Source organism: Rhinolophus ferrumequinum, chromosome 18 (assembly GCF_004115265.2).
Source record: "Rhinolophus ferrumequinum isolate MPI-CBG mRhiFer1 chromosome 18, mRhiFer1_v1.p, whole genome shotgun sequence".
NCBI lineage: Eukaryota > Metazoa > Chordata > Mammalia > Chiroptera > Rhinolophidae > Rhinolophus > Rhinolophus ferrumequinum.
Window position 1 is genome coordinate 53,053,105 of NC_046301.1, and position 22,999 is coordinate 53,076,103.

The following is a 22,999-nucleotide window of genomic DNA, read 5'->3' on the forward strand; positions in this document are numbered from 1 at the left end:
ACTTGTTATGGATAAAAATTGAAAGTTTACAGTAGATAAAATCACACACACTTTTATTAATGCATCACTTATATTGAATATACTTAACATAATAAACATATTAATGATATATTAATGGAAGAACTTGTCTAAGAAACATAGTATGTTCATTTATCATTTAATCACTCAGAAATGTTTTTGAGATTATAGGAAAAATATATTCTATTCAGTGTTGTAAGTGGTACAGCCACTATGAAAAACAGTATGAAGTTTCCTCAAAAAATTAAAAATAGAGTTACTGTACAACCCAGCAATCCCTCTTCTGGGTATCCACCCAAAAAATCTGAAAACATTTATTTGTAAACATGTATGTACTCCAATGTTCATTGCAGCATTATTCATGCTGACGAAGATATGGAAACAACTGAAGTGTCTTTCGATAGATGATTGGATAAAGATGTGGTACAACAAAGAAGATGTGGTACACGTATATAATGGAATATTACATGGCTATAAGGTGAAATACTGCCATCTGTGACAACATGGATGGATCTTGAGATTATCATGCTAAGCAAAATAAGTCAGACAGAAAAAGTCAAGAACCGTATGATTTCATAGGAACATGTGTTCATCTCTCAATTCCAGAGCTCCACCACAGCACCTGACACAGGTTGATAAAGATTTTCTGAATGAGTGAACAAATGATAAATTATGCAATCTACTATATTAAAATGGGTATAGAAAAGGGTAGTGCTGATAATGCGATGACAGAAGTTTTCAAATGGCTGGGGGACATGAGGACATCTTTTGCTTTCCTGATGATGGCATTACTATCCAGTCCTTTCTCAGTCTGAAGTTAGATTCTACTCTTACCCGGAAGAGACTGTGGGACATCAGACTCACATAATGTACCATAGGAACCATATGCAGAGATCATGGAATGATGTGAAAATATTTCAAGTAATTAGAAAAGCAGCTAGTTCATGATGGCATAATACTGAGGGTCATTTTAAAGTATATCTTTTAATATTATACTAATTTGGTTTTGCTTTCTTTCAAGAAATTTAAAATAAAGAAAAAATGGCATTTAGGTCAAGTTGTATATAAGATCCGAATCTGAGTCACCTCCGAGGCAATTCTCTATTCTTAATTAGAACCCCTTTTGTGATTTCAGCGGTGTTATCTTTTCAGTTTCATTTAAGGGAGCAAGGCTGGTCCAAGAACGGCATGAATGTGTTAGAGCATCACTTCCATATATTTTTTTAAAAAGATACATATTCATCTTTCACAATTTGGCCTTTGAAAACAAAAACTAATATTAGAGAAGTCTGTGACCTCTACATCAGAGCATATAATGACTAAGGTAGAATAATCATTCATAAATACTTCATAGTAAAAAAATAAATGGCATGCATTAAAGATCATGGAGGCTAATATTGTAATATAAATTTATGTCCCCAAAATGTTTGTGACATGTAGTGGTACAATATTCTCTACTTCCTTAACTATGAAACAAAATTGGTTGTAAGACCCAATGAAAACTTTACAGTATAAAAGATAGTCAGCAAGTTTTTCGATATTATGAGAAGTATCCTGATTTCAAGATTTAAAAGTGTAATAAGTGTGTCTTCCATTGACTTTTTAAATAACTTGTGTGTAACACTAATAACTGAACTGAATTAATTTCTATGGCTGGGAGGAATGGTAAATCGATGTTTTAGAATTCTGTATTTGTTATGTAATTATCTATGATTATATATAACTGTAGATATTACATATTAACTTACATAAACATGTTTTACTGACTTATGAAAAGCTGTGAAAATACTAAGTGAGGCGGTCCCTCCTTTGAGATGTAAACAAGTAAAATTATAGACCTAAGTATAAAAATCCCAAGCACCAATTATTGTTGCTCTCAGTAAACATATTTCCATAATTTACCATTTACAAAATGCTTTCACAATCATCTCAGTGATCCCATTTTATCATTAGATTCATAACAGTAGAAAATATAAAGACAATAGAGGTTACACATTTAAACATGCACCCTATACTCATGTTCTACTTGTTCTATCGTGATAAAAGTTAAAAAAAAGGGGGCCAAGTATCTGGGCCGGCCGGTGGCTCAGGTGGTTAGAGCACCATGCTCCTAATGCCCCTAATGCTAAGGTTGCTGGTTCGATGCCCGGGCTGTTGGTACCAACTTATTGTTGCTCTCAGGAAACATATTTCCATAATAATTTACTATTTACAGAATGCTTTCACAATCATTTCTCAGTGATCCCAATCATTTCTCAGTGATCCCATTTTATCATTAGATTCCTAACAGTAGAGAATATAAAGACAATAGAGGTTGCATATTTAAACATCCACCCTATACTCATTTTCTACTTGTTCCTTCCTGATAAAAAGTTAAAAAAAAAGAGCCCAAGTATCCAGGCCGGCCGGTGGCTCAGGTGGTTAGAGCTCCCTGCTCCTAATGCCAAGGCCGCCGGTTCGATTCCCACAGGGCCAGTGAGCTGTGTGAGCTGCTGCGGGGTGCTGTGTGCTACCGTGTGCTGTCCACGAGTGGACAGCAGCCAGTGTGTGTTGCTGCGTAATGCAGCTGAGCGGCTGCTGTGCTACCGTGTGCTAGCCACGAGTGGCCGGCAACCTGTGCGGCCGCAGCTATCATTGTGCCACTGTGCGTTGCCTTGCCGTGGGGCTGCCGTGTGCTGCCCTGAGTGGTGGCCGGCACAGCCCGCAGCCACAGCTGCTGCTGCGTGCCATCCTGGGCTGGGCTGTAGTGGCCGAGCCGACTGACTGCCCCTGATTGCCCCTTCATAGGGGACTCATAACAAACACAACTGTTCCTAAATTAACACAACATTTTTTGGTGATTTGATTTCAGAGGCTAAATGATGTATTTGACTGCAATCTTTTAATGTATTTGGTCAAATGTTATGACTAAAACTAAATGTTCTTCATTTGTAATCAACATGATCACCTATGTGGAAAATTCTACAGAATCTACCAAAAAAACGGTACTAGTAAGTGAATTTATAAGATTACAGGATATAAGATTAAGAAAATCTGTCACAACAGTAAGAAAAAATGAAGAACTGATACCACTTATAATAGCTTCAAAATACGAAATAGAAATGAATTGGACAAAAGATGCACAAGGTCAGTATCAAAGACCTAAATCAAAGACCTAAATCAAAGACCTAAATAGATATACCATGTGTGATATTGTGATTTATAATACGTATGTATTTGTTTTTTGTTCCTGTTAGTGACAGAAAGCTCCTAAAACCCTTGAAATTTCAATAAATGTTTATTATTCATATCAAGCCCCTTTCAATCACACCTGAGTTTATATTAATGAGGTAACATAGATACTATGGCTCACAAACACAAACCACTATTTCACTACATCTTTTTGAGCAACTTAGTGTAAATAAAAAGCAACATTCATTTTTAAATAAATATCATAACAGTTTTTGAAAATGCAAATGGGACTCTCATCATGCAAGAGAATAAGCTAAATAATCAATTCAAGTGCAACTTGAAGCTTTCAAATTATTTATTTTCAACTCAAATAAAGGAAAATCAGTCCACTGCAGTCATGTCCTCATCTGAATCACTTGATTCATCATTTAGTTCCAATTCCCCCAAATCTTTGTCCACAGTTATAACAGTTTTCATAACAGTTTTCTTCTTGCACTTCTTAGGAACTGCATCAGTAACACACATTTTTCTCATTTTAATGTTTGGCAATTTCTTCAGATCAAAATCCCATTCCCTAGATAAAAAGAGTATAGCGGGTTGGTGGGGTGTGAGGTGGGGAAGCAGAAGAAGGTCAATATTCAAAACTCTGAAAGTAGCAGAACAAAGTTTATAAATTTACAGCAGATTCAAATGCACTAGAAGTAACAAAAATGCATTACAGAGACTCCCACAGATCCCAAACTTCCAAAGCAATACAGGAAAAGACGAGGCAGAAGTTACAAGGAGGCTCTGTTGCATTCTTTTACCCTCCGTAACCTGAACACCTCCCTCAGTCAGACTCTATGGTATCAAGAACCTCACAAGCAGAAACTGGATCACACCTGGCAAATCTGCAAATGTTTTTCTTTTCACACACAATGGGAAGTCACAGGTAAGTGTCAGTAATCGAGCAACTTTTATGGTTATACTAGAAAACTTAGTTATTGAACCTCAACATTTATGGTGACAATCGCATGTTGATTTATTTTAGGAACAATATGAAGACTGTTTGAGAACTGAACTCCAACCAGCAGTACCAACAGTTTGTGCTAATTTATTCATTTCTGGCTTTTTTGGGGAGAGGCAGAACATACATTGTTTTAGAAATAAAGAGCATATATATATCTACTCAATTCATATTACAGACAAAAAAATAAAGGCATAAAAAGAATCTTAAGCTCCATGTATCTAAATTATAAATACAAGCACATGAGCTAAACAATGAACTATTTAAATGTGATTGGTGCATTTTATTAGAGCTAATATTTTATAAATATTGAATACTAAGTATTTTTCTATGAATTCAGAAGTATAAAAATATAAAATAAGCTTAATGGTGTCAAAGAACATGATTGGACTTAAATTTGTCTGATATCAATTAACATAAAATTTCAGGCCTATGAACATGGCTAAGACCAAAATGCTTAAAACAAAAATCCTTTTCTAAAGACAAAGAAGCCATGTTTCAAAACTGAACTCTTACTCAGTCGTCTCTTTGGTCAAAAAAGAGTACTATTAGCGAGCCCGCTGGACTGTCTGGTTTTGAATGACTTAGCTCTTTCCCTGGTATCACTTCCCATTAACCAACTTCTCCAACAGAAGGTACAGCAAACTGTCTGGCAATGTGACTCAGCCATCAAGTCTGTCCCTGTTATTTTATCATTTAAAAAATTAAATGATATTGGGAAAAAATTAAATGTATTGGGAAGGAATAGTGACATGGAGTCCTTTTAGTACTTTAATAACGTAGTTTAAAATATTTTGAAAAGCAAAAAAAAATAAATAAATAAAAGCACATGTCACCAGCATTCCAGTGTGCATCTGGTGTTTCAAATAAACACAATTTAGGAAAATTATACTTTGATGAAAGAGAAAAGGTTAAAAAAAAAAAAAAAACCTGATTTACTTTCAGCTCTAATGTCTAAACTGAAAAGGGAAGAAAGTTTATGTCTCATGTATTTTACATGCAGCTTCAAGGAACAACAGAAGTGACAGACTCACCTAAACGTTTTCAGATTACCTGCATTTACAATATCTGGAATCTCTGGGAGAGAAAATAATTTAAATTCATTAGACAATGTTTTCTAAATTACAACATTTTATAGTTTCCTCAGATAGAACAAATAAAAATCGACAGCAAGACTATACAAAGAAAAACAAAATTTCAAAGCATTGTTATACTTCTATATGACAGTAAGTTTTATAAGTATAAAGGGCTTAGTTTAAGGTGGTTTAAAGAGAATGCTATTAAATAATAAATGCTAAATAGAATCTGTAGAAACAAACCTACAGTAGTACCTCCTTATCTGCGGTTTTGCTTTCCAAAGTTTCGGTCATCAGAGGTTCACCGCAGCCCGAAAATATCAAATAGAAAATTCCAGACATAACCAATTCATAAGTTTTAAATTGCCACCAGTCTGAATAGTTGATGAAATCTCAGAATGTGCCACTCCATCCTGCCCAGGACGTGAACCATCCCTTTCCTTGTTTCATCTCCACCTACCTGCCCATTAGCCACTAATAACTATCTCGGGTATCAGATCGACTCTTGTGGTATCACGATGTTTGTGATCAAGTCACCCTTATTTTACTTAATGGCCCAAAGTGCAAGTAGTGATGCTGTCAATTCGGATATGCCAAAGGGAAGCCATACAGTGCTTCCTTTAACTGACAGGTAAGTATAGGACATCCAGCAAATTATTTGCCAAATCATCTGAATTTTTAAGAGAAGCCAGAAATCTACATTTTTCATGTGAAATCACATTTTTTATACAGATAATTAATAAGCCAATCAAATACCATTTGTAGGCCATATGTAGCCTTTGGGTCCTCACCTATTTGTGGGCGTTGCAAGCCTGAAGCACCTTCTAGGTGCTTTTCTTCAGACAGTAAACCAATAACATACTTGTCTTTAGGAATGGTAACAAATGTTACAATGCTAAGCATGAATATTTGATTTCTATCTTTCTCAAGAATGACTGCAATAAGTATAGCTTGGTACCACAATTACAAAGATGAGAAGGACACAGTGCCTTCCAAAGAAACTCAGATGTAGTTGGAGATGGGCAAGTAATAAATCTAAAACAAAGCAAATAGGTATGAGCCAGTGGGAGAGAAAACCTCTACTCTCACATTACAAAGATATGATGTCACTGTCACAACTGAGATCTGGGGAATGTAAAAATTAAATAAATAAATAAATAAATAAATAAATAAATAAATAAATAAATAAATAAGAGGGCAGCCAGTTGACTCAGTGGTTAGAGTGCAGTGTTCATAACACCAATGTTGCCAGTTCAATTCCCACATGGGCCAGTGAGCTGTGTCCTCCACAACTACATTGAAAACAATGAGTTGAGTTGGAGCTTATGGGTCCTGGAAAAGCACACTGTTCCCCCATATTCCCCAATTAAAAAAAACAAAAATAAATAAATAAAAGTATAAAAAATATTATTTAAAAAATCAAAGGAAGAAAATCAAACTAAATTAAATACAATAACAAACTTTGGAGATGAATCATGTCTGATATCGCTATGTATTTTAGAAAGGAAAAGGGAAAAGCACAGTGAAGAACACACCAAGGCCGTATCCCTCAAACTGTTGTCGCTCCCGCTCCATCGTCTGTCTGATGACTGTCTCCCGGGAACAGTGCCGCCTTCCCTGCCTGTCTTTGATGCTGTTATGTAATTCAATCTGCTCCAGCTCACTGCTGAATCGATTTAAATACCTGAAAAATAAGAAAATGATGTGAGTTACCAAGTCTGTATATTTGGCTTATAGTATTTCATTTAAAACATAATCCCCAGCTTTCACCTGTCCTTTACATATTTAGTATCCTCTGAGTCCTCAGACCTCCCGTGGATAACTCAACCATTCCCAAAATTTTAGCAACCAAATCACTGCCTGCCATTAAAATACCTGTTAAACTCCAGATCCTCATATCCAACTGCCTCCTAGACGTCTGCACTGGAATGTTCTGTGGAGGCGTAACACATCCCAACTGACCAGGTCCTCACGCCTCCCCTCCCCCCACGCCCCCAGCCAACCTGCTCCATCTCTTTGGCTCCCCATCTCAGGAAACAGTATGAATATCCATCCAGGTGCCCAAGTTAAGGATGTAAGTGTCCTCCTTGACTCCTCTCTCACCCTTTTATGCCTCATCTAAGTTTTCACTGAAGATTGAGACTTCTACCTTCTTCATATTTCTGGAATCCTTCATTTCTCTTCACTGCACTGCTACTAACCAAGCACAGGCTGCCACCATCTCTTTCCTGGATTGCTTCATCAGCCTCCCAGCAGTCTCCTGGCCAAAGCCATGGGCCCTCGGGCCATTATCCTCATTCTCCCTGCTGTGACCTTTCTAAAGTCTAAATATGATCATCTCGCATGCTCTGCTATGACAGCCTCCAATGGCTCTCATACCAATGTCCTTTGATAAAGTTCAAACTTTTACAATGATATTTGATGTCTTTCATGAGTTGATTGTCACTTATTGTACCTGTCACAATTCCCTCCTTGAACTTGTTACTTCATTCGTATTAAATGTCTGGCAGATCACTGTACATGTTGCTCTCACGTCTGGGCCTTTTAGATATTGTTCTCTCTGCCTAGAGGCTCTTCAAACTACCTTACCTCAATCTGCTAACGCCTATCCTGCAGGTGACACTTGAGATGACATGTCCCCGGGAAGCCTTTCCAGGTCCCAAGAAGCTGGGCTGACTACCACTCTGAGGCCCACACAGGTTACAACCTACTCAAGTTTAGAAACTTGGACATGAGTCGAGTCTTTTCAATAACAAAGCCCATCTGCTTTTCTATAAATCCAGAACAGAAGTCTGTCTCTTGAAGAACCAGACTGAAGAATTGCTCTTTCTGACCTTTTGTTCAAAGCAAGCCCAGTGTTTACCTTTCAATTAATTCACAAGCATCTTTCCTTGAATATGCTACTTTTTGGGGATCAAGATGATTCTGAAACCACTGCAGTTTTTCACCTATAACAACAAGAACAAGATAAATACTACAAGTCATCATTTAAGGAAAGAGATATTCATTATAATTTTCAACATCGATGTGTTTAAAACAGTATCAAAATTTATTTCAATGCTAAATATAAAGGCTTGCGTGGGCTCAAAGCTAATTAAACCAGTCTGAAAGAAATTAAATTGTCACACTTTAATTTGGGGGAGAGAAAGGGGTGGGAGGGACGCTTTTCTGTATGTATTTCTTAACCAACAAGGATGCACAAATTTAAAAAAAAAAGAAAAAAAAAAGACTACTTTAACATAACAGTCTAAGCATGTAAAAAGCAAAGGATTGAAGTAAAATAATAAAAATGAAAACTTATAATAAAATAAAAATGAAAATGAGATTAACAATGAAAATGGTATTTGCTGAACATCTAGTAAGCAGCAGGCCCTATGCCAAAGCTTCACAATTCTATGAGGGTTAGTACTAGTATTATTCCCATTCACAGATGAGAAAGGTTAAGTAACCCGTCCAGGGCCTCAAAGTTAGTAAATACATCAAACATAAGCATCTGCCTGATACAAAGAGCTAACAGACCTCATCCTTAAGAGGAAATCAGACTATGAGGGTCACTTTCAGTGAGATTTCTCAATATTAGAGATCAAGAAATGGCCCTACTCCAGATACTGAGCCGATTTAGAAATACTACTCCATTACCCGATGAAGCATTAGGTAAGAACTCAAATACCTTTTATTTTAGTAATAAAACCTAATAGTCACTATTTGGAAATCTTAGGCTTATCACAATAAATTTGCCACCCCTCCAAAAAAAAGATTGTGACACTGAGCTGAGAATCTAGCGACTGAGAATCTATGTATCCACATCATTACATATGAACTACCGTTTCCAAAATACTTAGGCCGTAATTCTAATGGTTAGGGCACTAGAATTAAACTTCAGTGTTAGATAGATTAAATAGATTAGATAGATTAGATAGATAGATAGATAGATAGATAGATAAATAGATAGATAGACTGATAGATAGATGGATGATAGATGCAGATAGCTATGTAGGTAGGTGAATACAAACCAAATAATTCCTGAAACACTGAGCTAGAAATATTATTAACACTGTTCTAAGAGTTTAATGATTGATTTTATTTTGTTTTGTTTTAATCAAGACTGTTAAAGAAAATTCACATAGAAAAAAACAGTATTTCACTAGGAAAGTCAAAAGAAAAACAGGTATAGGGCAGAACTTCACAATATTCTAGCCAGAATGTCAAATAAGTAAATCTACTTACCAATAAGTTTGAGACGCAACGCCTTTTCATTCTTCGACCTTAGAAGAAAAGGTGCATAACATGTTAGAAAATTTCCAAAGCAAGTTTTAAAAATCTGTCAAAACAACAAAAAGAAAAACTGCCTAAAAGACCTTAATTCAAAGATCATTCTTTCGTACATATGAAATTAATTTTGCTAATACAGAAACATTGAACACCATGCTTCTCTTTTAAATCACTGGAACAAAATGTTATTAGAAACAGTTCTTTAGCTCTTCAATGACTAAAGGACACCTATAGAACAAATCAGTTTTGAAAACACAAATGAGCTTGACTGAATTATGAATGTTCAGGCGGGTATTGTAATATGCAGAATACTGGTGCACAAAAGAGTAATGAATTATCTTCTAGAAGATTGAGTGCTGCCACCAAGACCAAAATACATTACTGTCACCTTTTAAACTTCAACAAGAACAGAGCAGAATGGTTACTTTTCATAAATTTGAAAGGAATTATAACAAAGAAAAAGACTCATTTATTCTCAGAAAACAGTGAGGTGATACATGCCTTCTCTTGTTGATATTCTATATACTAATTCATTCAGAAGAGATCTTTAGATAGTTGTTGGTACACTTTATACCACTCACTAGGGATACAGCAATGAACAAAATATCCACTGCCCCTGTCCTACGAAAGCAGACAGGATTTACTCTCTCACTTTAAACAACTAGAAAACTAGAGAATAAAACGAAGTCTCTTTTATAAAAAAATGTTTAGCCACAGAATGGGAGAAAATATTCACAATACAAATAATGAATAAAAGACTTGCATGCAGAATATACAAACAGCTCTTCCTACTTAATGATAAACAAACAACCCAACACCAAAAAGGACAAAAGATTTTAACAGATTTTTTTCCCATCAAAACAAAGGCATACAAATGACCAATAAGCACATCAAAAGATACCTAACACCAGTAGCCATCAAGATTACTAAGTGTGTAAATTAAACCAGACTGAGATACTACTGTACACCTATCAGATTGGCTAATTTTTTTTTAACAAACTAATACAATATATTTAATGGGATATGGACCAAATGTTAACACTTATACACTGGTGGTGAAAATATACAATGGTACAATCATTTTGGAAAACGCAATTTCTTACATACTTAAACATTACACTTTTCACATGACCTGCAATTCTTACAAACTTAATTTCTTATAAATTCAATTTCTTATATTCTTAAACATACATCCATCATATGACCCAGCTATTCCAGTTCCAGAAACTAAAAGAACAATGAAAGCGTATGTCCACACAAATACTGTACATGGATGTTCATGCAGCTTTATTCGTAATAACAGGGGCTGTCAAATTTCTTAAATGGCCAGAGAGTGAGATGTTAGGCTTTGTGGGCCATATGGTCAGTCTCCATCACAACTACTCCCTTCTGCCCGTGTGGCCTCAAAGCAGCCATAGGCAATGTGAAAGGATGGGCATAGTTGCTTTCCAATAGAACTGTTTTCGTAAAAACAGGGGCTGGGCCCTTAGTTTGCAGACCTCGGTAATAAATAGCCAAATAGTCTAAACAACCCAAATGACCGTCAACAGATGAATAGATAAAGAAACTGCATGTCAATACCATGGAATACTACTCAGTAATAGAAGAGAAAGACAACTAATATGTGAAATAACACGGATAAATTTCGCAAACGTTATGATAAGCAAAAGAAGTTGGCACAAAATATTATATACAATATGATTTCATTTATATGAAACATTAGGAAAGACAAATCTCATCTATCAAAATAAAGAGCAAATCAGTGGTTGCCTGAGGCTTAGTATGGAGAGGAAGGGCTGGCTGGGAAGAGGCATAGGGAACCTTTGGGGAGGATAAAAATGCACCGTGTACTGCTCAGGGGCATTACAGCAGTGTATTGTCAAAGCCCTACACTTGCACACTTAAAATATGTCTACTTTATTGTATGTTATGTATACCTCAAAGTTGATTTTAAAAAATAAAGAACACTTCATAACAAGGTTCAGAATAACTTTGGAAGAATTTATTCCTTTCAAGTAAGGCCGGAGAGAAGAATCTGGTGAGAAGTCAAGTTGAATAAACTCAATGAGGGAACTAGAGTAGTATCAGTTGGGATAAAGAAAAACAGAAAGATAATAGATTAATTCTCAAAAGTATCTGTTTCCTAGATTCTTATCCATTATGCTTAGTAGTTTCCCTTTGTTAATTTTTCGTACTAAGTCATTTTCACTTGGTATCTACAGTTCCTTGCTACATACCCTGCAGGATAGGATGACAGTACGTAACAACAAAATGTTGCTATGCTGAGAAAGCAAAGCTAAAGTCATGGTACACAATAGCTATTTGCTGCCTGTAAATTCTGCATTGCTTGAAATGTCCTGGTGTACAAACCATACTACTTTCTTTTAATATGAACAGAAGCGGTATTTCATACAGTTCTAAATCAGAGCGTTCAAATACTAAAAATGAAGAACACATTTGGATTCTTACTCTGTTGCTATTCACTCCTGCAGTGTCTTTAGGTAATCAGAGGACATCAGTGAGAGTCAATCTGATCAACCCAGCAAGGCTGGTTTTGCATTTTCTACTACTGGTCAAAGGCACTGCACCCTAACAGATACCCTCTGTGATCTCCACGTCCCCCACCTCTCTTTGTCCCTAAAAAGAGACCTTAGGAAGTAGTACAAAGAATCCTGGGTTCTGAGAAAAAGTACAGAGGCTGGATACTCTGAACTGCCTGGCTACCTGTGTTCCTTAGAAAATCAAGAATCTTTGGTAGGAGGATAACAAATGGTGGTACTTATCTAAGATGGTCCCCACTGACTCTTGCCTCTTGATTTGTGTCCTTGATCCCCTGGAAGGTGGCTGGACCTAGTGACTCGCTTCTTACAAATAAAAGAGTGCAATGATGAATGTCATTCCTAAATTAGGTTACAAAGACTGTCCTCCATCTTGCTCCCCGCTCTCGCTCTGTCTCAAAGCCTTTGCTTTGGAGGGACCAAGCTGCCACATTGTGAGCAGCCCTATGGAGAGGCTCACATGGCAGGAAACTAGTGTCTCCAGCCAACGGCCAGCCATCACTTCAGGTCTGCCAACAGCCACGTGAGGGAGCGTGGAAGCAAAAGCTCTCCCTCTCAAGCTCTGAGATGAATGCAGCCCCAACCAATATCTTGACTGTAACCCTGTGAAAGACTCTGAGCCACTGGGATTCCTGACCAAGAAACTGTGTTTGTTTCATGCTGCTAAGATGTGTGGTATAACTTCTTATGCAGCCATTAAAGCAGTATTGTATAACTGTTATTGATTTCTAAGAAGCCACAAGTAGCCAAAGTTCAAGTTAAGTCCTACTGATACCTTTTCTATCATCTTGCTTACAGTTGTCCCAACAGTCTGAGTACCTTGTCACCAACCATTTTTGAAAACATGCAACTCATATTTCTGTCTTCCTGGAAGCAATGCTCTAGTGCAGGAGATCAGCGGCATTGTAAGATGCTATCTGTGACTGTGCTCCCATTTAAATTAAACAATGACTCATGATCAGTGATGCTGCTACTCAAAAAACTGACACCATTTGATCTGAAAGGCAACATTCTGAAAAGCTCCATTCTCAGAGTTACTTTGTCTTTATTTAATCTGACGCAGAGCTCTCTCTGCGGGAACAGCCCGATTCCCAGGTTGTTTCTGGAAAATCATCAGCAGTAATTGTCTAAGACAGCAGCTTCCTGAGCGATATTACTAATTGGGGGCTAACAAAAGGCTGATCAAAAAATTAAAAAGAAAAACAAAACAAAACTGGGAAATGGAAGGTGCACAGAGAGCTTTGAAAAGCTAGCTTCAACATATTCCTGGGAACCGAGACTGTCAGGACTGGGTCATGCCAAGAAAAGACCTGATGAAGTCCTAGTCTCTCACCTCTGGCTAACGGGGCGGCTCTGTGCAAACAAGAAGTGAAGTCTCAGTAAACTGCCCACTGGAGTGTTGAAGGTATGCCCCACGACTCACAGAGGCCCTCGGCAATGCCTGGCAGACCTATTAGTGGAAGACATTTAGAGAAATCGCGGTCTAAACATTAGCTGACCACTAACTGAGCAAAAATTTCCATGGCCACACGCAATGAACAGACTTGACAAAATTAGTCCAGGAAAGACACAAAGCAAATATCAACAACACAACAGCACACCTGAAGATAGTATAAATGTATTATTATTTGTAACACCTTTCTTCTAATTTAAGACAACAACATAAAAACATAATTACGTAACTGTGTTTATGGGCTTCTAATGTACAAAGATGTAATTTAAATGACAACAACAGTACAAAGGCAGGGGTGGGAATGGAGCTACAGTGGAGCAAATTTTTTGTATACTATTGAAATTAACTTGCCATTAACCTGAATTAGATTGTTTTGAGTTAACATGTAATTTCCAGAACACCAACTAAGAAGATAACCCACAAAAATATATAGGCTCTCCACTTTACTAAATGATTTCCACATTACTAAGTCAAATGACTAAATCAATCCTCAGTCCTCACATTAATGGACAGCAAAGGACATAGATTGGCACCGCCTTCTCTTTGAAACGCTATTTTCTTTTCCCTCCCTCTCAGTCTCACTTGCTGGATCCTCCTTTTTCCAGCCTCTCCAAGGTGAAGGGCCTCTGGACACAACCCTGGGCTCTCTTCTATTTCCTATCTGCATTTACTCATTAGGTGACCTTATCTGATTTCATGGCTTCAGACCCACGTAGATGCTGATGGCTCCCAAATTTACGTCTACATCCCTATCCTGTCCTCTGAACAACAGACAAATATATCCAACTGCCCATTCTGTATCTCCTATGAGATGCCTAATAGTCACTTTCACCTATATGCCACACACACACACACACACACACACACACACGTGTGTATCTGCATAGCTCCCTCCCTCCCATCTTCTAGCTCTCTGCTCAAATGTAAATTCTTCAGAGAAGTCATAGGACCATGACTATCCTATGTAAAATAGAACATCTACCTAGCTCTCCATCCCATAGTCCTTTTTAGTTTTCCGTCACTGCACTCATCACAACCTACTTAAACTTATGTATCTGTTTCAGGTAAGGTCTGTAAGAGCTGAATTCCTGTTCACTGTTTTACCCTCAGTGCATAGAAAATACTTAGGGGAAGAAGAAGAATATTGATGAAGGAAAAATATATAAATGGACTTTTCACCAATGCACAACACAAACGATAAAAAGACACTCACTTTTCCTTTTTTTCTTGTTTGTGGGCCTCTCTCGTAATTTGAGCAGCTTTTCTACTGTACGGATGGATGACTTTTTTGTCCCGTCCCACAATTTTTCCCTTTGGTGCTTTAGGCTAAAATGAAAGAAAACGTATGACACATATTAAGTCAGATATATAAGTGATTTCTGTCAAAAAAAAAAAAATCCCTCCAAAAATAAATTCTAAAAACAGTAATATAAGAGAAATAGTTTGAGCCAGGAACACTACACTAGGAATCAAGAGATGAGCCAGACTTGTTAAATAATTCAGTCTTTGTTTCCATGGTCATAACAGATACATTCAGAACTACTCTCCATGATGTAAGAAAATACAGATAGGACCGGAAAGGGTCAATAAAGCCAGCTCTTCAACTGTTTCAGCTTCAAAGTAGGTACAAACAGAAAATGCAGATGGGGAGTGGACGCACAGTTGGAAATTTGTGTAACAATTAAGAAAGTTAAGGAGGGCAGAAAGAACACAGGATGTTAATGGCAGCTTGATTGTAGAAGTTGTACATGGAACAGAGTGGGCAGTGAATCAAATAAAATCAAAGTTGGGCTCATAGGAAAATAGGAACAGAGGAAATAATAGAAGCCATCTCCAAATTAACACATCCAAAAGGAAACAAATTATTTTCCCATTCAAGCCTTATGCCAGTTAACTAGGTCACAATTCATTCAGCGCTCTAAACTAGACATTTCAGCAATTCTTTATTCCTACATAATTCTATATCTTATCACACCTATTATTATTTAGGAATTAGGTCTGGCTTCCTAGAATAGAAACCCAAAATAATAATTTCTCAACCCAGATAAAATTTAGTTCTATCAAGTAAAAAAGCAGGAGCTGGAGGCTCTGCTCATCAAAGCCGTCAGAGATCCAGGTTCCTTCCATCTTGTTGTCTATACCACTAACCTTAGGCCATCCAGCCTCCTGTGTACCCATACAGTCCAACATGGCGTAGTAATTCCAGGTCTAAATTCCAGCCAGTGAGAAGTAGAAAAGAAAATCAAAAGGCATACCGCTTTCCTTTAAGAGCAAGATCTGGGAAGCTGCAGAGTCTTCCGCTTCCATCCCACTGACCAAAATTTAAACAGAAGGTTATGTAAGGAAGATTAGTAAATGTAATGTTTATTCTCAGACAAGAATAAACTACGTACTATAGAGGAAAAAGAAAGTCTATTAGGGGACAGCTAGCAGTCTCTCAACACACCTGATACTCAAAAACGTTAAATGTTTCTAGAATCTTCTCTTCAAAATTGCCATTGCCTTAATTCAGCCTCATAATCTTTCACGACTAGGATGGCCATTAAGTTCTCACTACCGGTACTAGTCAGTCCTTCATGGAAGTCACAGAGCTTATTTTTCTATGACACTAACTCTACCAGCTCACAGTTAAGTCCTAAGTTCTTAACATGGAAAACAATCTACCCCCAACCTACTGCTCCATCATTGTTTCTCCTTCTTCAAAATATCCATCATCCGTTCCATTCTTACTGAACTTCTCACGATTTCCATAACAAACCTTTCTGTCTCTTAACTTCCTGAAACTGTGCTTGTTACCTCTGCCTGCAAAATCCATTTCCTTACTTGTCTTTTGAAGAGATGCAGGTCAAAGTCACTTCCTTTGTAAAACACTCCAGACAGAATTAATTAAAAGGACCACCAATTCCTCATTCACACATGCATTCATTCCTTGAATAAATATTTTCTAAAATACTTGACAAGTATGTACTGCTCCCTTCTTGGAAAACCTGACCAGAGAAGAGAGCTCCAAGTCTGAAACCCAAAATGGCACTGGAAGTTGGTTATGGATATAAGGGAATAAAGAATAAAGCCATCATAAAACAGTATGTGCATTCTTTTGTGTGTCTCTCTGCACGTGTGTGAGGGTGGGGGAAGACATAAGAATGTTTTTATGCATGAAGTTTACCTAGTAAACATAAATCAAGTAAAAACTTTCAGAGCTCACGGCAGGCTGCCTCTAAGAGGGCCCGCAACGAATCCCATCTCCTGATACTCATGCCCCTGTGTAATCCTCTCCCCTCCAGTGTGTTGTCACTTTTAATAAATAACATTTGGCAAAACTGATGAGATTTCAACCCTGAGATTAGATTTTGAAAGGACTCTGACTTCTGTCTTGTCTACTCTCTGTTTCGCTCTCTCACTTAGTTTGCTCTAATGGAAACCAAGTGTCATGCAGTGATCTGCCCTATGGAGAGGCCAATGTAACAAATAACGGAGGGAGGCCTCCAGCCAGTGGCCGGTGAGGAACCGAGGCCCTCAGTGCAATAGTCCACGAGCAGATGAATGTACCAAGAGCCACGTAAGTGAGCTGGGAAGTGGATCCTCCCTAGTCGTGCCTTAGGGTTTACAACAGCCTCCGGTTATACCTCGCTGGCAACCATGTGAGAAACCGAGAGGCAGAAACCTGGTAAGCCCTGCCTGATCCCTCACCCACAGAAACTGATATAATCAATGTTGGTGTTTTAAGCCATGCAATTTTGGGATAACTTGTTACACAGAGAGAGATAACTAATGCAAGCCCCTCACCCACCCACCCAAAACAAAAGTGTGCTCTTTGAAAAGGTATCCTTGTTTCATATCCTAACAAATAAAATGAAACAAGTCACAAAAATCTCAAGGCAAAAAGGTGCTCTCTGAAGCTGTTAAAATTTAACAGCTAAAGTTGCAGAGCCGTTTAACACTGTTTCAGCAATATGTTCAAGTCTGCGAAAAATTTCCCCTGAGGATTTCCAATCAAGATGGCAGAGTAGATAAACGCTGTGCTGGCCTCCTCTCATGACCACATCGAAACTACAGAACAACTATCATTGAGAATCTCAAGTCCAGCGGAACCGAAGTCCTATAACTAAGGACATATAGAAGCCACCTCTAGACTGGTAGGAAGGGCGGAGATGTGGAACAGGCTGTCCCCACACTTACATGTGGTGATTACAAATCGGGGAGCTATCTCAGCTGCAAAGGGACCCTCTGAGGAGAGGTATCCCAGTCCCACACTAGGCTCCCCAGCCCAGGATTCTAGTGCCAGGAAGAGAAGTCACCACAATTTTTGGCTGTGAAAACCAGTGGAGATTGTGGCTGAGTGAGACATGGGCGGCTACAGTCGTCCGAGGGGTCCCTCTTAAAGGACCAGCAGATGGACTTACTGCTGGGGCACTAAGGGACATGTGCATCCATATGTTCATTGCAGCATTACTTACAATAGCCAAAATATGGAGTCAACCTGGGTGCCCATCAAAAGATGAATGGATAAAGAAGTGGTACATAAACAATGGAATATTACTCAGCCATAAAAAAGAATGAAATCTTGCTATCGGCACCAATATGGACGGACCTAGAAGGTACTGTGCTGAGTGAAATAAGTCAGACAAAGACAAATACCATATGATTTCACTTATATGTATAATCTAAAAAAAATAAAATAAACTAACAAACAAAACAGAAACAAACTCATAGATACAGAGCACATTTTGATGGTTGCCAGACAGGAGAGGGGTTAGGGGGAATTGGTGAAAAAAGGGAAGGGATTAAGACGTACAAATTGATAGTTACAAAATAGTTATGGGGATGTAAAAGTACAGCATAAGAAATACAGCCAATGATACTGTAATAAATATGTATGCTGTCAGATGTGTACTAGATTTATCAAGTGATTACTTCATAAGGTATATAAATGTCTAATCACTATGTTGTACACCTGAAACTAATGAAATATTGTATGTCAACTGTAATTGAAAAATAAAACAATTATTTTAAAAATTTTCCTTTAAAGATTTAAAAACTTTCTTTAGAACAAAAAATAGTTTGATACCCTTGTAGTATGAAAACATTGTCATAGCTTTAGAAGATCTCAGTTAAAGAAACCAAGACTTAGTACAAAGAAGGTACAAAGAAACAACTTGTATTCTGACTCAACTGTAGTTTATGATTCCTCATAATAACTTATTCATGAAAAAGATGCCTCAAGGCAGGATGTGTACATATAGTAAGGCACAGAAATAGGTACAATAAAACACTACATTCCAAAACATTTTCATATTTTTCAGTATATCACAACACACACAAAAAATCCAACAAAATGCTTCAACAGAAAACTGAAATAAAACTCTTATCAATAATAATACAGAATATAAACATATAAAGAAAACTGAGGGACAAGTCTTAAGGTGTATTTTCTATAGAAGATTAACAGTATATGCTTTGAAATTAGCAAATTTAACTTTCAAAGATATAGCAAAAGTACAATTTCTTTTCATAGGCATAACTAATAAACTGTTTTGAATAACTATGCCTACTTTGAAAAGTTTCTAGCATCAGAAATATTCGAATCACAAAACTTGTATTGAAAGTATCTCTTTCCTACAGTCTTTCCTACAGAATGTCCTGCTTCAGGAAATTCATTCTAAACTATTCTTTGAATTCAGAATTGAGAGTAATAGAAGAAAACACACAAATAGTTTCCAAAAAAAAAAAACAAAACAGCAACAGAGAAAGGCACTGCAGGGGCAATATGCTTCAAATATTTGTGTTAAAATACAAAATTAAAAGAAGCAAGGAGTAGATTAGTGGTTGTCAGGAGTGAGTGATGGGGGAAATGGTGAAGGTAGTCAATGTGTACAAACTTCCAGTTATGAGGTGAGTAAGTTCTGAGGACCTAACGTACAACATGGTGACTATAGTTAACAATATTGTATACTTGAAAGTTGCTAAGAGACTAAATTTTAAAAGTTCTCACAACAGGGGAAAAAAATGAAATAATGTGAAGCAAGGGATCGCTAACTAAGCTTATTGTGCCAATAATTTCATAACATATATGTATAAAAAATCACATTGTATATCTTAAACTTACACAATGTTATATGTCAAGTATATCTCAATACAGCTAAAAAGAAAAACAAGATGTATTAAGCTAATTTGTTATAGCTCACATTTATAGATGTGAACCCAACAACACACAATTCTTGTCATTAAGGAATATGCAGTCAGTTATAGTTCATGCCCACAGTAATCAAGGGAGGATGATGGTACACTTTTTCATGGTTTATAATCTAGCTAGGTAGATAAGCACACCCAAACTCCTTAACAGGCTCATATAAAAAAGAAGTATACCTGTGAGTGCCTAGTACACACCAGACTAAAAAGCACTAAAACCTAATGCAGAATGAAAAGTGTTATGTGGGATGGATTAGTTTGAAAAGATCCATGTTAGCTAAGTTTTGATACAAGGGAAAGGTATGAACTTGTGAAACCCTAGGAAACCACCATAAGCAAAAATAAAGAAACAAGAGTGGACAACTACGAGCTGTTACTATTTACTACTATTACTAAAGTCAATTACAACTAACATTTACCAAGACAGCAGGTTAACTGGTTTCCAGTTAATGTTCACAACAATTATCTGAGGTAGGCACTATGATTATCCCAATTTAATAGATCGGACAACTCAGACTTAGAAGGGTTAAGTAATTTCACCAAGATGGTAATTTAGCAAAGACAGGTGCCAGCTCAGTCTACTGAGTTGCCATGGCCAACAATCTGAGTTCTACTGAAATAAGTTTAAAGTAACTGATATAAAAGTCTAGGTGGAAAACCTCCAGTGCCAAGCTGAGTTTAAATTCAACAAAAGATGCAACAATCACTGGAGATATGCCTGAAAAATGACAGGGCAGGAAATGTGCCAACAAGAACAGATTTATAATACGTGTGCCTCTCTTTTGACTCTTACGATAAGGCAATATACTTCTACTACACAGCCTGACAAAAGTGAAATTCTCATAGTCAAGGACAACTACAGTCAAATACCAATCAACCCCTGAATCACTCACACACAATAAGATTATTAATGTTTTAATGTTCCACTCTGAAAGGGAAAGGCTGTGAAAGAAAATTAAAAAGGGTTGGATATAGCACAAATGTGATGATAAACAAAAGAATGAATTTACACAAACACATATAATCTAAAGCAAAAAGACTGTAGTAGACATGAAAGACAACAATGACAGCTATATTAAAAACAAACAAACAAACAAAAAGGTGTGGGTGGGGGGGAGAAAGTAGCCAGAGTATCATAACTTTTACCAGATTATACTTTATGTTACTGTTTTTATTAAAAACTTGAAAATGAATATTTATAAAACATGTTCCTATTCAAGAATTATTCTCAAGAACGTAAGTGAAAAAAGCAAGAAGAAACAACAAATAGTTTTGGAATACAAATATAAGTTGGAACTATGAAGAAAAGTAAGCGAATTATACAGAATTTAGATACCGTTTACCTCTGAGGGATTCCTGAAGGTTATAGGTTCCAGGAACACAGAGGCTTTCAAAAGCTATGCTGTTTTATTTCTTATACTGGGTAATGGATAAACAAGAGGTCCTTTTACAGCTAATCTTTCTACTTTATAAGTGTGTTACATAAAGTGTGTTTCACGTCTACTCAGAGTTTAATAAAAACAACAAACCATTTTCAGCGCCGTGGCGGGCGGGAATGGGGGACGAAAGAGCAGGATTTGGGGCGTGAGGGGGTCACTAAAGGGCGGTGGATGGGCGCACAGGAAGAGGCACCTGAGCCCACCCAGTCTACCCGCCCCGCAGGGGGCACTGGTGTGTGGAAGCAGCGCGTTCACGAGTTCTGCCAACGCCCAGTGTCCCCATACACTGGTTGAGAAGCGAAAAATGTCAAAGTACGCATCTTCCCCCGAGGGGGCAGTGGCCAGGATGAAGTCAGGCACGAAGGGAAGAACGGCGCGGCGCCCTGTGTGCACGTCAGCACTCAGACGCAGACCTCTAAGGTCCGGACGATTGGGCCCCGACGCCTCCTGCGGGCCGCTTCGCCCGGCACCCCGCCGCCCCTGTGTGCCGCCCAGTGTGATTAATCACTTCGCACCCTCTTCCCTCCCAGCTCCCCAAGACTCTTCCTCCCGTCACTCTGCTCTACAAGAGCCTTCCAGACAGCCAAGCGGATTCGAGGGAGCGCGAGGGTGCCCACCATGGTGACGTCCCCGCGGCCCCGGGGGGACTCTGCTCTCCAGACCCGGGCTACCTCACCGACAGCAGCTCCAGGAGTTCCCAGTCCGGCTCCAACCCAAACACACGTGGGACCGAAGAAGCTGGGGCGGACCCGACCGGAAAGGGAGGGGCAAGTACGTTTCTCTAAAACGTCCCGGGGAACCGAGACCTGGTCTTTTTGGCCCGTGCTGGACTTTTAAGCCCTAGTCCAGCGGGCAGCCTCTCTGCGTGCTCGCGTGGCCTGGAGGGAGGGAGCTTGGGGCAGGAGGGTGAACTTGGCTCCACGCCGAGTACGAGGCGGGAGATTTGAACTGGGCTCGTCGACGCCTGACGCTCCAGGCCAGTGGCGTCCCAGGCCCGGACGCAGAGCGTGGGCGTCTGACCAGTGCGCAATTCCAGAGGCCTTCTCCTGGGAGGAGTGCTCAGAAAAGACCAAATGATCTCCCCCGTTCCGCTCCCTCCCCCATGTCATCCTCTTCCATCTAAGGATCCGGCCACCCAATAACTATTGTAGATAGTTTGTAGATATTTTCCTGTGCCTTAAATATACAGAGATGTGTGTTTGTGTATAACGGTTAAGTATTTATTAACATTAAATATTGATACAATAAAAACACATGCTTAATTTCTAGGACAACCATTAAAAAAATAGAAACAGCCTATATAACTTTGAATAGGATACAAACAAGTAGAGAAAATAATTTTAAAAAACACTCAGATCATTCAATGCAAGGAAGTAAAGGGGGGGGATATAGTACTAGAAAAATAAAAAATAAAAATATGGTGGTAGATTTAAATACATATAGCAATAATCATGGACTAAGTGCCCTAATTAAAAAATTAATATGTCATATTGGGTTTAAAACATACAACTATGTCCTGTTTATAAGAGACATAATATTTAAAATATAAGGAAACAGAAAAACTAAAACTCAAAGATGAAGGTGTACTAAGCAAATACTAATGAAAACAATATTAGTATAGATACATTAATGTTAAACAAAATAAATTGTAAGTCAAAAGGTATTATGGTAGCTAGATAAGATCATTTCATAATGATAAAAAGTTTCTATTTGAAATATACATGTGTTTAATAATATAGCTCCAAATATATAATGGAAAATGTGATAAAATTTCAAGGAGTAGAAAAACCAACCACCTAGGCGGAAAATTACCTTTT

The 22,999-nt window shown here is 37.9% G+C and overlaps 1 protein-coding gene across 1 annotated transcript; it reads right to left on the minus strand.

The window, feature by feature from the left end:
• Positions 1-3,523: 3,523 nt before the first annotated feature.
• Positions 3,524-21,946, minus strand: TMA16 (translation machinery associated 16 homolog). The gene is made up of 7 exons (XM_033133490.1): positions 21,800-21,946; positions 14,768-14,880; positions 9,499-9,536; positions 8,135-8,219; positions 6,807-6,955; positions 5,230-5,272; positions 3,524-3,763 (listed from the first exon to the last, which is right to left on the minus strand). Exons 1-7 carry the CDS (start codon positions 21,800-21,802, stop codon positions 3,571-3,573), a joined length of 624 nt encoding a protein of 207 aa, XP_032989381.1. The 5' UTR covers positions 21,803-21,946; the 3' UTR covers positions 3,524-3,570.
• Positions 21,947-22,999: the final 1,053 nt, after the last annotated feature.